This window comes from Dunckerocampus dactyliophorus, chromosome 17 (genome assembly GCF_027744805.1).
Source record: "Dunckerocampus dactyliophorus isolate RoL2022-P2 chromosome 17, RoL_Ddac_1.1, whole genome shotgun sequence".
Lineage (NCBI taxonomy): Eukaryota > Metazoa > Chordata > Actinopteri > Syngnathiformes > Syngnathidae > Dunckerocampus > Dunckerocampus dactyliophorus.
The window spans coordinates 17803945-17818627 of NC_072835.1; the positions used below are offsets into that span (position 1 = coordinate 17803945).

Here is a 14683-nt window from a genome sequence, read left to right on the forward strand (position 1 = left end):
CATGTTAAAATACATTTTAAAATACACTCTTGGATTTTTTAAGTGTCATTTTTGGATTTAAAAAATTTTTGGATTTTTGCTTATTTTTTTACAGTAAGAAAATAAAATGGTGCAATCCACTTTTTTAAAAATTATTAAAGTAATTATTGTTGTGTTAAGAAAATTCACACATTTTGGAGATCTTGGCTGATTTTGACGGCAACAAAATAAAAAAATAAAATAAACATTTTATACATCTTATTCATAAAAATAAATGTATTTTATTTTGTATTATTCATATATTTTTCAAAAGTGATTTTTTTTGTTTTGTGACATACAGTACAGGTTTTTCTTTTTAAATATTTTGATAGATTTTTTATATTAAACCTTGAACACTGAACAGTTGTACACCACTGTAAACCACAACCACAATAATAAACATATTCTTGACATAACTGCATGACTGAAGCTTTTAGATGTACGTAATCAGCAGTCATTAAGGTGCTCAAGAATTGTGGTCGTGAAACCTGAACCTGATCATAAATGACCGAAAGTAAGAGGAACCATCTTCAAGTGACACCAGAGCGGTGGAACACTGCCATGATAAATTATTTGTCACCTCGTAAAGCACGTTTAAAACTCTGGATTTAGGGAGCAAACAAAATAGAGTCCTCTGTGCTTTTGTGTCAGGAAGTCCTCATTAGGGAGTTAAACCGCACTCTGTTGCTGGCAAATGTGGGATTTAAATAACAAAAGCAATGCTAATGGATCAATTTGGTGGCGCACAATGCCAAACTGTGGGACATTAATGGGTCAGCGGGCCTGTGAAAAGCTCATCCCAGCGGCCAGCACAAATATTTGGCCAGTGAATTATACACTGTTGTCGTCAGCATCTCATGTGTAAACCAATTCCTGATATATTCAGTGGCTACAATAAGGAAGCTAATACAAGCTTTTTGTTTCAAAAACAACACCTAAATAAACTAGAAATGCATGGGTTTTGATGACTACAACATATGCCACAAGGCATCTTCTGGATTTTTTCCCCCTGGGTTCCAATAGATAAGAACACAAAATTGGAGTGTAGCTGCTCTACTGAGTGTACTTTAGCCTGTTCTCAACCCTTTAATTTGACAAAAATATCATACATTCTACGGGCAGCATCTTTATGTCATTTATTAACTCCACAAGGTCAACAAGGTGGCAGTGACTGCATTTGTATCATGAGTGGCCAGCTTCCAGCAGCTTTATCTACCTCTGCATGCGCTTTAAAGTGTTGGTGTGCGCTACTCAGCTGTTGGTGTGGAACTCACACTTGTTCTAATGTTGTTTATAATGAATTCACCGCTATTAATGCTGGCTGAGCAGTTTGCTCCCTTATCACTATTGCAACATTGGTTCTGTTGCTGATGTGCTGTACAATATACTTGTAATAATAATAATAAGGATACACAAGGGCCTTCTCACACTTTGGGCCCTAAAGAGAGCTACAATTCCACATCCTTATTTAAGTTAAAACCTCCCTCATGTGTCCCAGCAGGACCCAAAAATGGCAGGGGTCGATGTCCGGCATTTTTTTCAGACCTATGGCTTTTGGAAAATCTCATTTTATTAGGTCACTTCAACTGCACTTTTCTGGTCCGGGAGGTGGGCGAAACCTCCACCCTCATCGGGGGTCCTGAAAAGACCCAAAAATGAAATGAAAATACCATGTTCCAGAGGGGTCGATTTTCTGCACATTTTTTTGCCCTGCAAAAAAATATATAATTTTTTCAGGTCAATCCAACAGCAGTTTTCTGGTCTGGGAGGTGGGGAAACCTCCCAAACCCTTGTCGCTGATCCCGACAGGACCTGGTTTGGGAAGTGGGGGTCAGTAACCAAAAATGACAATGCCACTTTTCCAAGGGGTCTGTTTTTGGCAGATTTTCAGGTCTGTGGCAAAGTCTGCTTTTTACATGTCACTTCAACTGCATTTTCCTGGTCCAAAAACAAACACTCTGGCAATAATTAGAGCATTTACAGTTAATACACAGAGGCGTCTACCTAAAAAATACACTCTTGACGGCTACAAAACATCTTCGGTAAATCAAAACTACTGCAAAGTGGTACAGGTACAGTAAATGCCATCTAATATGGTACATCAGAGGAGCATAGATCATTTATGAACAAGGATATTGCACACCACAGCAGCAACAGAACCAATGTGGCAAACTGCTGAGCCAGCATTAATGGTGCCGATGACTTCATTGTAAACAAAAGTATGACAAATGTCACAGGCATAATAGCTCAGCAGCAACATTTTCAAGTGCATGCAGAGGTAGATAAAGCTGCTGCATACTTCAAATGCAGCTACTGTCATCTTGTGGAGTTAATAAAAAACGTAGGTTGCCTACAGCCACGGCTTTACTGTCTATGTTATGCTGTTATTTGCTTCAGTACACCATGCATCTGGCAACCACAGGTGCCTTATCGGTTAAACGAACAGAGGTGCTAATTGGAGCATTAACGAGTTCAGCATTGCAGTGTAAATCACTGCTACAGTACATTGTTATTTACGACGCTGACGCATCGATCGTCGTCCCTCAAGCCCGATCGCTGATTTGCAAAGTAAATTGTGGCTGTGGCCATCATCGGAATGCATGAGAAGATGTCCCGTGGGATAGATCGTGGTCATCTACTGTCATGTATTTTTAGTTCTTACTAAGAAATGGAAGACCCCGACCATGATTAGCCCACATCATACTGAGGCTCTTGAGTGTGCACACTAGTCCACATGTTCCAATCTTCACAATGCATGAGGGTCCGACCTTTATGGGGGCGTCGCTTCAACACCGTCCAATGTGGTCTGTTCCTGGAGATGACCACTTGTTCCCCCCTTAGGCACATTCATTCGAGGAGCGGCTCTCTGTCATTATTTAGAACGACCGCAACAATAGCGCACCGACCCCTTTATGCGCTCAAGTGCGCCTCCCCCCCCCTCCCTCGTCTTTTTCAATACCTGCACAAAAAAAAGATATCCTCAACTTTCCCATTCTTCCATCGGGTAAAACAGGCGCATTTTAAAGCTTTTTTTTGTTGCAAAGCCTCTCATTAACTCTGCTCATGCAGCCTCCCACAGCTTGCCATTGCTTTAAGTGGCGGGCCTTGTAAAAAAGCTACCAATTAGGGCCTCATCAGCTCCAATTAGACCACACAAAGCCTGAGTAAAGATAACTCAATGAGTGTGTGTGTGTGTGTTTGCAATCACTGTTACAAAACTTGTTGGCCATTCACAACGTGGGTTCCTTTTCAGTGTGCGGGCCCCTCTTCTCAGGGGCCAAGTGTTGTTGTGCTGGGAAGGCCGGCCCCCCAGGAGTTCCAGAAAGAGGGCCATTCAATCCTCTTTACCTGTTTGCAGCCCATCTCTTATCATTGTTGTCAATACTTCCTTAAAGTTTGTCCCTTTTCGGGTGGGGGGCGGCGGTGGGGGCGAGGTAAGGAATGGATGTTAAGGGGGTGCCTTTCACCTCATTAGAAGCGCATTTGCACTGTCTTGTAATTACGTCGGAGGGCAACAATGTATTTTTTTCATCCTCACCCCCCCACTCCTCCATCATAATCTTCCCTGAATGGAGAATTTTTGGGGCGGTTAATTTGTCGCCCACAGTAATGCATTAATTAATGAATTGGGTAACACTAATTTTCTCATTCCCATTCAGGGGGTGCATCTTTTTCAGGACTCATTCCAAATATCAGAGGAGGGGGGCGGCCTGGGAGATATAATTAGGACCAAGGGGCCACTTCTGCAAATATTTGCAATCTTTTAAGGCCTACCCTCAGTAGGACGGCGATTAATTACTTCCACAAGAGATTCGCAGGGAAATATAGCGCCAACTTTCCCTTTAATGATGATCTAAGCTTGTTAAGGGGGGCCGTCTTTTTAATCAAACGCATGCTCGGAAAATGGGCTCATTAGGAGACAAATGCACAAGGCGTAAACAGTGACATCATGTTTGTACGGTGGCCTAGAGGTATTGTTTCACTTCTATCTCTTGGTTGGTTTGTGTTGTTTGTTAGTAGTTAGAAAAGTGCTGAATTCAACTCGAAATAGTCCCCAAAAGACATGTTGTTTCATGTGATCGCTCCTCTCGTTACTTATTAACGGTGACCATCACCTTGCACGGTATAAATAACCCCTTGAAATAATTCACAAAGCTAAAGAACATGGGCAGAAAAGTACGATTTTAATGATAATGTCACCTTGCGTAGTAGTGGGGAAAATATACATTTGATCCCTGTTACTGTTAGAAATAACCAGAAGAACTTGAAATAATCCACATAATCAAAGAACAGGGCCGTAAAAGGTAGCCGTGTCATATAATCACTCCCCCCCACCAATTATTAATGATAATGCCACCCTGCATAGTAGTGGGGAAAATACACATATAATCTCCATTGCTGTTAAATAACCAGAACAACTTAAAATAATCTACAATCAAAGAAGATGGCCGTAAAAAGTAGGTGTCGTATAATTGCTTTCTCGACCAGTTGTTAAGGATAATTAAGGATGAGGATGATCACCTTGCATTATAGTGGGGAAAATACACATTGGATGTACGTTACTGTTAGAAATAACCAGAACAACTTGAAATAATCCACAAAGTCAAAGAACATAGGCGTAAAAAGTAGGTGTGTCATATAGTCTTTCCTCCCACCAGTTGTTAACGGTAACGTCACCTTGCATAGCAGTGGGGAAAATACACATTTTCATCGCCGATTCTGTTAGAAAAGAGGACGACTTGAAATAATACACTAAGTCAAAGAAAAATGGTCATGAAAAGTAGGTTTGTCATTTAATCGCTCCCCCCACCAGTTATTAATGATAACCGTCGCCTTGCGTAGTATTGGGGAAAATAAGTATTTGATCCCCGTTACCCTTAAAAATAACCAGAGCATCTTGAAATAATCCACAAAGTCATAAAACATTGGCTTGAAAAGAAGGGGTGTTGTATAATTACTCCGCCCACCAGTAATTAATGATAACATCACCTTGCATTATAGTGGGGAAAATACACATTTCATCCTTGTTACTGTTAGAAATAAACACGACTTAAAATAACTCACAAAGTCAAAAAACATGGGCGTGAAAAGTAAGCTTGTTGCACAATCGCTTCCCTCATCATGTCACCTTCTATGGTGGTGGAGAAAATAAGCATTTGATCCCCATTAGTGTTAGTAACAAACAGTACAACTTTAATAATCCACAAAGTCAAAGAACATTGGCTTGAAAAGTAGAACGATCACTCCCCCCGCCAGCTACTAGTAATAACCGTCATCTTTATTTAATATGAGTAGAAACCAGGACGACTCATTAATGTCATTAAGGATAACCGCCATCTTGTGTAACAAGACTCAAAGTAAGTCACAAAGTCAAAACACGTGGAAGTCTTATTATTATGCGATTACGCCTCCCAGCAGTTCTTTATGATAATCGCCACCTTGCCTAACAGAAATAAACAACTTTCAATAAGCCACAAAGTCAATATCAATGTGTCATGCAATCTATACAATCGCCTGTTATTAATGATAACCACCGCCTTGAACAATAAATAAATAAATAACCAGAAATGACTGGAATGTATTGTTGTGTTGTGTTGTGAAGTGATGCGGCCGCATTCCATTTCCCTTAACAAATACACTTTTATGTCTGTAAAAGTGCATTTGAATTGTTTTAAATATTTTGTGTCTGAAAATGCACACACATATCTCTCAAGACTGCCTGATCTTGACCTCTGCATTGATTGTTAAACAGACGAACTTTGGAATTTTCCCAGCATGCAACAGGTTGGACACAATACAGTGCAAATATTGAAAATACATTTTTGCCTTTGTAAAGATAAGAATGCTCACCTTTGATTGAACTGGAAGTAGTGTAACAACGTATTACTTCTTTACTCGAACGCTGTTTTAATTCCATATAAAGGTGATAAAACAATATAAGTATACAGTTTATGTGTGAGTAGTTTAGATTGCCTGTGTGCGACGAGTGCCGGCACAGTCATTTGTAGTGCGTAGTCATTGCCCCCTAGTGGTGACAGAGGGCTATTGCGTATTTCCAGCATAACGCCATGCACCGGCTACTGTAATGTAGTTGCCAGAGCAGCAGTAAATTAATCTGATTTAACTGATGTAAGCATGTTTGTATGCACAAATGTTACATTATAACTTTATTCTGGTATTTGAGTACCACGTGGCAACACAGTGTGGCCTTTAAAGTAAAAATAGGTGATGTTTTTTTGCTTTTTTTTTTTTTTCCAATGGTGACTTTTGCTTTCTTTGGAACATATAACGTAAGAAAACAACAAATCACAAATAACATAAAAACTAACTTTGACATAGATGGAGAGAATATTTTGAACAGAACTGTAATTTTTTCAGTGATAAAGTTGTACTTTTACAAAACAACGTCGTAGGAAGAGCCTATGAGAAAAGACTTTAATTTGGCAAGAATAAAATTGTTCAGACAACAGTTGTATTAAGAGAAAGTGTTAATTTTACAAAAATAGTCCAAATATTATGAGAAAAACTATTTTGATTACATAACTTTTTTTACAAATATTTTTTATATAATATAAAATAATATATTTATATGATATAATATATAATTATAGATGTGATACTTGATATTACACATATACAATATATATATTATATAATATGTAATATTTATATATTTATTTATAGGATGTAACACAATATATTATATAACTCTTTTTCTGTTAGTGAGAAAAAAAGCTGTGATGTTCAGAGAATAGTCCCATTGTGACAAAAGTCAGAATTTTACAAGGATAAAATGTTAATTTTATGCATTAAAGGTGTATTTTGTGAGGAAAAGAGTTACGTGAATATTCCTAATGTATAATATTCCTAAAAGTGTTATTACAACAATAAAGCCAGATTGTTACGATTAAAAAAAAAATTGGATTTGATACGATAGTCACATTTTTACTGTTACTTTGTACAAAAAAACAAAACAAAACAAAACAAAAAAACAGGAGCATATGTGCACCAGCTACAAATGAACCGCAAAATTGGCCAATAAAAAACAACTCCAAAAAAACTCTTAACTGTTTAACTTCTTTTTACACTTGAACTACATGTCTTAAAAATGTATTTGTACAGTTAATAAGTTTTTTTGGGGGATGCTTTGACACTGAAACAGATTATTTCTATTTCCGTTATTTCCCAAGGGGAACAACTGTAAATATATGAACAAATTGTTAACAGACTGTGGTTTTAAAGCTTCCACTCCACAAAGTATACTTAAATACTCATTCAGTATGTCTATGACAGTCGTGTTTTTCTACTCCGGAGGATAAAGTCAGAACCGATGCACGGCACCAAGGGGCCACTTTGCACTTTTTACGGCGTCTCCTTGTGTTATTCGAGAAAACAAAAATGACATGAAGTAGGTAGGTACGGCTCCCGAGATTATAACTTGAAGTTTTCTTGGTCCAAACAAAGACATGGAACGAGCGAGGTCAACGAAGACGGTCAAACAACAACGTTTTATGACTTGGAAAAAAAGCTACCAGGCTGAAAACTCAGCTGGAAGCCCAAATTTTTGCACTGAAGAGGCCCAGCCTGCCTCTTCAAGATAAGTCAAGCTTTAACCAGGTCAGTACTGGACACATATACTATATAAGAGGTTCGGTATATACCGAATTATATGTATAAACAGTATATACTGTATGTCCAAAGGTTTCCCCCACGTGCAGGACACACTTTGGATTTATGACTGTGTCAATGTCTCCCTCTAGTGGACAACCATCAAACAGCCACAGTATGATTACCCTTTTTTAAACCCTTCTTTAAATACTGGATAAGCGGCATAGAAAATCGATGGATGGAAGATGTCATGTTATCTGAGTAGCAGTGTTACAGTAAAAAAAAGTCTTCATTTTATCAGGAAAAAAATTAGAATTTTACAAAAAAAATTGCATTTTTATGAATGAAAGTCAGCTGGGATAGGCTCCAGCATACCCGCGACCCTACTGAGGATAAGCGGCAAAGAAGATGGATGGATGGATGGATGGAAAGGTAATAATGTTGGTAGTATTTTGAGGGGAAAAAAACTATCTTAATGAAAAAAAATTGTTACAAGAACCGTTGCATTGAAACAAAAGTCATTTTGCTCGAGTAGAGTCAGACTTATACAAGAATAAATTGTCATTTTACGAGAAAAGTTGTATTTTTACGAGATAAAGGTAATAATGTTACGAGACCAGTGGAAGTATTATGAGAAAATGACGGAAAAAGCATCAGTTTTCCAAGAGCAAAGTTGGAACTTCACAAGGAAAACGAGCGTTACATGAATAGTTGGAGTATGACGATTAAAAAAAAAAAAAGAAGCTTAATTTGATCAAAATAAAGTTGGAATTTGAAGACGCAAGACTGCTAGTGTTACGAGAGAAAAGGTTAGGATTTTTACGTGATTGTATTCTTCCAAGAAAATCTTCAATTTAAGAGAAGAACTTGTAATTTCCCCCCCCCAAAAAGTCCGAAAGCCATTGGAATAGTCACCTTTTCACGAGAAAAAGACGTAATATTATGAAAAGTAAAAGTAAAATCGCCATTTCTCAAGAAAAAAGTTGGCATATTAGGTGAGTGCAGATGTGAAAAAAAGTAGAAATATCACATGATTGAAGGTCTATTGAGTATCATTTCAGAAATCACACTTTATTCTCACTACAATGAACACCAATTAAAAGGGACCAAATATGGTTCCTTGCCCTTCAGCATTTAGGATAAGTAGCATTTCACAATACATTACAGGGTCCTCATGGTGAACAACTATCGGGGCATGAGTCATGTTGTTATCGTTTGTGCTGGCGTGTGTTCCTGTTCAGACATTTAAGTGCATAAACCATTAACACGTGTGTTATCACGCCAGGATTTACAACACCTCGACCCGTGCGGCAAAGTATGTCAACAAGCCTTCAGGCCTCAGCTGAGTATGGATGAGCGGGACCACGTCAGTAATAACAATTTGCCATTTAGTTTATCTTCCTCTGCTGCCGCGGCAACGGCGCATCACAACATTTCTCGCATATTCTGAGTAGGACCACATGTTGTGATAAAGTGCAAATAATATTCATAAACTAAAGTTAGGATTCATGTTTTTGTTTTAATGTGCTGGCAAGGAAGTGGACGTCCGCAAAATACTTTTGTTAAAAAATATGGATATCATAGAAAAATAAACATCTGTGATGGAATGGCTGTTCAAAATTGTTAAATAATAATAATAATAATAAGTCAATATTTACACCTCACATTCATTATTTCAAAATGGACCTCCCTCAGTCGTTCCAGTCTCTCCGCGTAGGTTTCCTCTTCCGGTTTCTCTTGGCATGCGGCGGCAGTGGCTCTTTGTAGTCCTCGCCCGAGCCCACATCCTGGCTATCCCTCCAGCCACCAGGAGGCTCCTCCCCCGGGTAGAGGAGGGCCCGGCCGTACACTTTGCTCTGCAGGTCGGCTATGTCGTTGCGGATGTCGGCCATGAGCAGGAGCAGGAAGTCGAAGGAGCCTGGAGGGCCCTGGAGGTCGAGAACCACAAAGTCAAACATTTTCAGACCTTTTCCCATTGGAAAGCATGAGAAACCTTTAACTGCATGCTTCCCTAATTTTACATTTTGTCTTCATTTTGATAATAATTCCTGATCAACATCGAACAGAATCCGTTCCAGGACTGCCAGTTTTTGTCAAATTTCAAAATAATTCTTCCCATAGGAACTAAACATAGAAAGTCCCTTCCTGGGTCAAACTGTTACCACCTTAACATTTAAAAAAATGTGCATTCATGATTAACTCAATGAACTGTTATACAAGTGTAAAAATAAGTTGAACACTGCAATAATAAAATGTGACAACACAAAGTTGGAGATTTGTGTTAAAAGCCATTCATTTGTGGGACATTTTTAAGACAAAAAAGCCATCGTTCTATCAGAAGTCATAATATTATGGGGAGAAAATGGTAAGCCTTATGTTTTTAAAAAAGTAATGTTATAGAAAGATACTTTATTGATCTATACATAAATAGATAGATACTCTATTGATCTATCTATCTTTCTATAACATTACTTTTTTTTAATACGGCTTGCCATTAGTAATTCTTCATTTCACAAAAATGCCCAAACATTTTGAGTTGCATTTTACAAGAAAGAAATGGAAAGGGGAGTTTTGTCTTCTTCTTGTGATGCTTCTGGCTGCATGTCCTCGAAGGCAATGCAATGTCTTTCGTGTTTTGGTTACACATATTTCAAATTGACTTACTGGAGGTCCAACAAGCCCGGGAGCTCCTCGGTCACCCTAGCAGGCAAAAAAGGTAAAATGATAAAAATGAATGGGCTATGAAATAATAGCTACAGTCCAATCTATTATCTTTAGTAAAGCCATTTTTACACAAGCCTTTTGAGTTGACTACGACAGTGCTTCTCATATTGTTGGATGGGTGTGGGTGGGTGTCAGTGGGGGGCGTGAGGGGCAGGGGCCAATATACTATATACTACTGTATACTATACTTACATTTCTTCAAGGTCGGCAGGTATGTTAGCGTCTTTTATTCATGCCTAAATTATTAGGTGTCAGTAACTCATACAGTGGATTGCTAGATAAACAAATAAATACAACAGGTTCTCAATGGCATTTCAAATCGGGGGGGGGCCTGAAAAAAATGTCCGTCCCCTAGAGGTGGGCATGACAGAAACAAATTGAGAGCCACTGGACTATGTAGGTGTACCTAATGAAGAGTCTGCTGAGTGTATGTTTATATATTAAACATACACTCCGCGTGTTAGCTCCACCGTGAGGAATTACTGTTGATCTACGGTAGCGCTGGTCCGCCCGAGCGACGCGGCGCTTCGGTGGACTCGCAGAGGGTCACGTCGGGGGCTGTGAGTGTTTTGGCAGATGGTTTGGATTTGTTACTGGGACAGACAGATTAGCATCACTCTCCGATCTATCCACACAAACACGGGGCTTGTAGGAAAGACTGCAGGGCACATGTACCTGCATCGGGCATTTGCTGGAGCTTCCTTGGCTGGTTTTCTCAGGGAAGAAACGTGTTTGCACTTGAAAATGTCACAGATACCTTCCACAATGATTTTTGCAATCCCTAAATCCGATTTAGCAACTTAGATTGTCAACATGTGGTGACTTGCAGCTGATCCGCCCGTGCAGCATCACATATTCTGACTCTGACCTCTGCTATGTCAACTACTAGTTGAACATTCATTTCCACATGTAATCAGACCTCACCTTGCGTCCGTCTTTTCCCGGTGCTCCAGGAGGCCCCTGTTGAATAAAGACAACAGCTCATATTTGCTCAAGCTTACTTTTTGAAATTGTGTTGATCAAAGATGTTACGTGGGATTTCTACACCGCTAGCTCGTTTCCATGCCAATGAAATGTCTTGCGAGTAAAATTGTCTATTTTGCAGATGGTGTAGAATTTGATCAACATAACGTCCATATCAATGAAGTCTTAAAAGCAACGCGAGCAGCAATCAACAGAGGGCTAATACTCTTTTCACATACTACATCCAGGTGTAGGAAAAACATGTTTTGCTATGTTGCATGTACAGTGTTGCCCCGCTCCATCGAGGTTCACTTCGCAGACTCGCTGTTTCGCTGATTTTTTTAGTGCAATTTTAGTGGGGTGTTTTTGTTTTTACAGCATATGAAGGCTGTTACGGAACGAGCCTGGCCCTTTAAGAAGAACTGCATTGCGGGAAGTTGAGTGTTGCAGTTCTTTGCTGTGGCGGTGGTGTCTCTTTGCTCTCTCTCTCCTGTCTGCACCGCCCACTGTCTTCCACGTCCTGATTGGCTGTAGACCATTGTCAATCAATCTCCTTCGTGCCGTCTCCTGTTGTGGTCAGGGCTACCAAACAAGCTAACGGTGTGAGCTGCTTGCTAACCGCCAATACTGTAAACAATAGAAGAAACAGGTGAAGCTAACCGTGTGAGGAAAATACGACGACAGGAGGAATATGTTTTGAGAATATGTTTGCCTGTCTGAGAAAAGTGTATAAAGTGTTTGGTGAGGTGTTTTACAGCCTTAAAACATATATCATCATTGTAAAAAGAATATAGTTGGCTACTTCGCGGATTTCACTTATTGCGGGCTATTTTGGGAACCCACCCCCCCGCGATAAACGAGCAAACACTGTATTGGCCTTTTGTCAACACAGAGTTTTCACTTGGGCTGTCAAATGATTACAAACCGTAATCAAATTAATCACAGTTTTCAAGTTAATTAATCATGATTAATCATTTGCACAAACTGTACAGTACTGTATATGTAAATTTGCCCATTTTTTAAACTGTATTTTATGAAAGATCAATGACAAGGCTCATTTATAAACAGTTGTAAGTATTACTCGCTCCAAATGAAGTGAACATTTCAATTAAGCTAAAAGAGGCCACACGTCTGAAAATCTCTTTGCCTAACTCGAGTCTCTTTAAGAGTAGCGGAGCATTTGAATCACACTTGTTATTATGAGCCATGAAGTGTTGCGTTCAAAGGCTCCACGTAACTTAAGTCGATTTCACATGAGTTTAAATGCATTTTCGAGGATTTCCGAGTATCATTTCCCTTATTGGGACATCTGAAGCAAATTCCAGTTCTCTTCACTGAGAAATCAGGCGTCATTTTGGACGTTTCCCTCAATGGGAAACATTAGGAGAAAATGTTAATATTTGAAATGTTTCCACCAAGCCCGTCTTCCACTGAACTTTCCAGAAGAACAAATGTAGTTCCTTAGAAAACCTGGAAGTGGAATCATCTTTGAAAACAAGCCCCCTTCTACAAAATGAACTTGTGATCCCGAGCCAATCATCACTTCAAAATCGTTTCAAAAGTAAGAGGAAGTGTGTGTGGACTCGAGCCAGTATTTCTGATCAACACGTGTGACCCGCTGATCGGAGCCTCTAATGAGGATTAAGAGGTTGTAGGAGACGAACCAGCGAGCTCACGGTTCAACCTACGGTAATTAAAACCTCCGACTGTGACTCGAAGGCCTTTGCGGGTTTGGCACAGCGACGCTGCTCGCCGGTCTGATTGCAGGTGTTGATAGTGTCATTCATCAATATGGCAACTGAGGACCGCATCTCGCACATTCTTGGTTTCCATCCCACTCATCAACATGAAAGGTTGGCGCTCACAGGCAAGGAGGAGGTTGTGCGTTAAAAACACAACCAGGCCAAAGAAAACCACTCCAGTTGTCAATGGATTAACCCTTTGTTGCGAAAGGTGCGCATTCTGATAGAAATGAACCCTCCATAGCTCCACCAATTGAGTCATGCGGTTTGATCGCACCTGTCATCTATCAAAGCAGGAAATAGAAAGTGCATATCAACTGACCACAGGTCCACGGGGGCCTCGTTTGATGTGGGACAAGTCTGGTGTGGGGCCCATGGGACCCATCAAGCCCCTTGGTCCAGGAGGGCCTGTGGGCCCCAACAGTCCTGTAAGACCCGGCGGTCCCTCTGGTCCTGGAGTACCTAAGACAACGCAGATGCAAGTTAAAGTCGACAAAGCAGCTGATCAGCCATTTCAATGGATGCGCCGTGGGACAAGTTCTTTCAAGCCAATGATGAATTAAGGTGTGAAACATGACACTCTAGTTACGCAATACTGACTCTTTTGTTGATCTATTCTACCTACAGCTTTCTTTTCTAGCGTTTGTAACCACTCCAAAACATTCAAAAGGCCCTTTACGGCCACAAAATTAGGTACAACTGCAATCACAATTTACCATATTGACCCGAAGATTGTAGAAGACAAAACCAATTCATCTTAAAATTTGCACCACAACTCCTCCTTTGTTGCGTAATGCCTTGTCCAACCCTGGAGACAGCTTCTTCCTGATGCGGCTGCATCTCTCATCTAGGTCACTGGTGTGTGTGAGTGACAGGAAGAAAAGCGCTGAAGAAGTTGTTTTAGTGCCACCTGTTGGTGTGCATGTAGAAATAGAAGAAGACCTGACTTTTTCTGGGGGAAAAAATAGCGTCTTATATTCAGGTCATTCTGGTAATAAGATCCAAGACAAGAGCTGCACTCATTTATTAGTTGTACTGTGCAGCAGTGTGTAGCCTTTTCTGTTTTTTTATTCACTCATTTAGCTTCATAAATTCATAAAAAAAGAAATAAGTGTCTGGGAAGTGTATTTTACTACCTGTTTATATGTCAACATTGTCAAAGTTCCGACTAAAAGGAAGTCTAGATGAAGTCTTTATCAGAGTATACATCAGTTCTCGTCTGGGCTGTTTTGTTACGGTTGCTTAAGGATTACAGTGCATTATTCAAAGTTTGAGTTTAATGGTTCCAAACTGGAGCTTACCTGGAGGACCAGGAAGGCCCGGGGGCCCTGTCAAAAAAACCGGGGACACTGGAATTTTATCATTGGTCCTCTGCTCAGGAACATCACCACTGCTGGACAGCATCTTGAAAAAAAGGTAGAAATAACCCAGAAATGAATATTTCGAATAAGTCTTATTCCTTTGAGCCTTTTTTGCAGTCAGATATGAAAGCTGATCTTGCATGTGCAGCAGGTCAACTGTAACCCAGACAAGTGAGGTTAGGGCAGGCGTGGGTGTTGTGCTGCGTTAGAAGCGCTCTGCATGCTAAGCAGCATCCTCATGAAAAAAGCTGTTATCTCTGATCTCTA

At 39.9% G+C, this 14683-nt stretch overlaps 1 protein-coding gene across 2 annotated transcripts in view; it reads right to left on the reverse strand.

The window, feature by feature from the left end:
- Window positions 1-6713: 6713 nt before the first annotated feature.
- ccbe1 (collagen and calcium binding EGF domains 1) overlaps window positions 6714-14683 on the reverse strand; it is a 50424-nt gene continuing 42454 nt past the window's right edge. For both annotated transcript variants that reach the window (XM_054757486.1, XM_054757485.1), the window contains exons 9-13: window positions 14357-14459; window positions 13378-13517; window positions 11275-11310; window positions 10291-10326; window positions 6714-9554 (exon numbers count right to left, since the gene is read on the reverse strand). In XM_054757486.1, coding sequence (XP_054613461.1) covers window positions 9318-9554; window positions 10291-10326; window positions 11275-11310; window positions 13378-13517; window positions 14357-14459 — 552 coding nt within the window. In that variant the 3' untranslated portion in view covers window positions 6714-9317. The remainder of the gene's footprint in view (window positions 9555-10290; window positions 10327-11274; window positions 11311-13377; window positions 13518-14356; window positions 14460-14683) is intronic.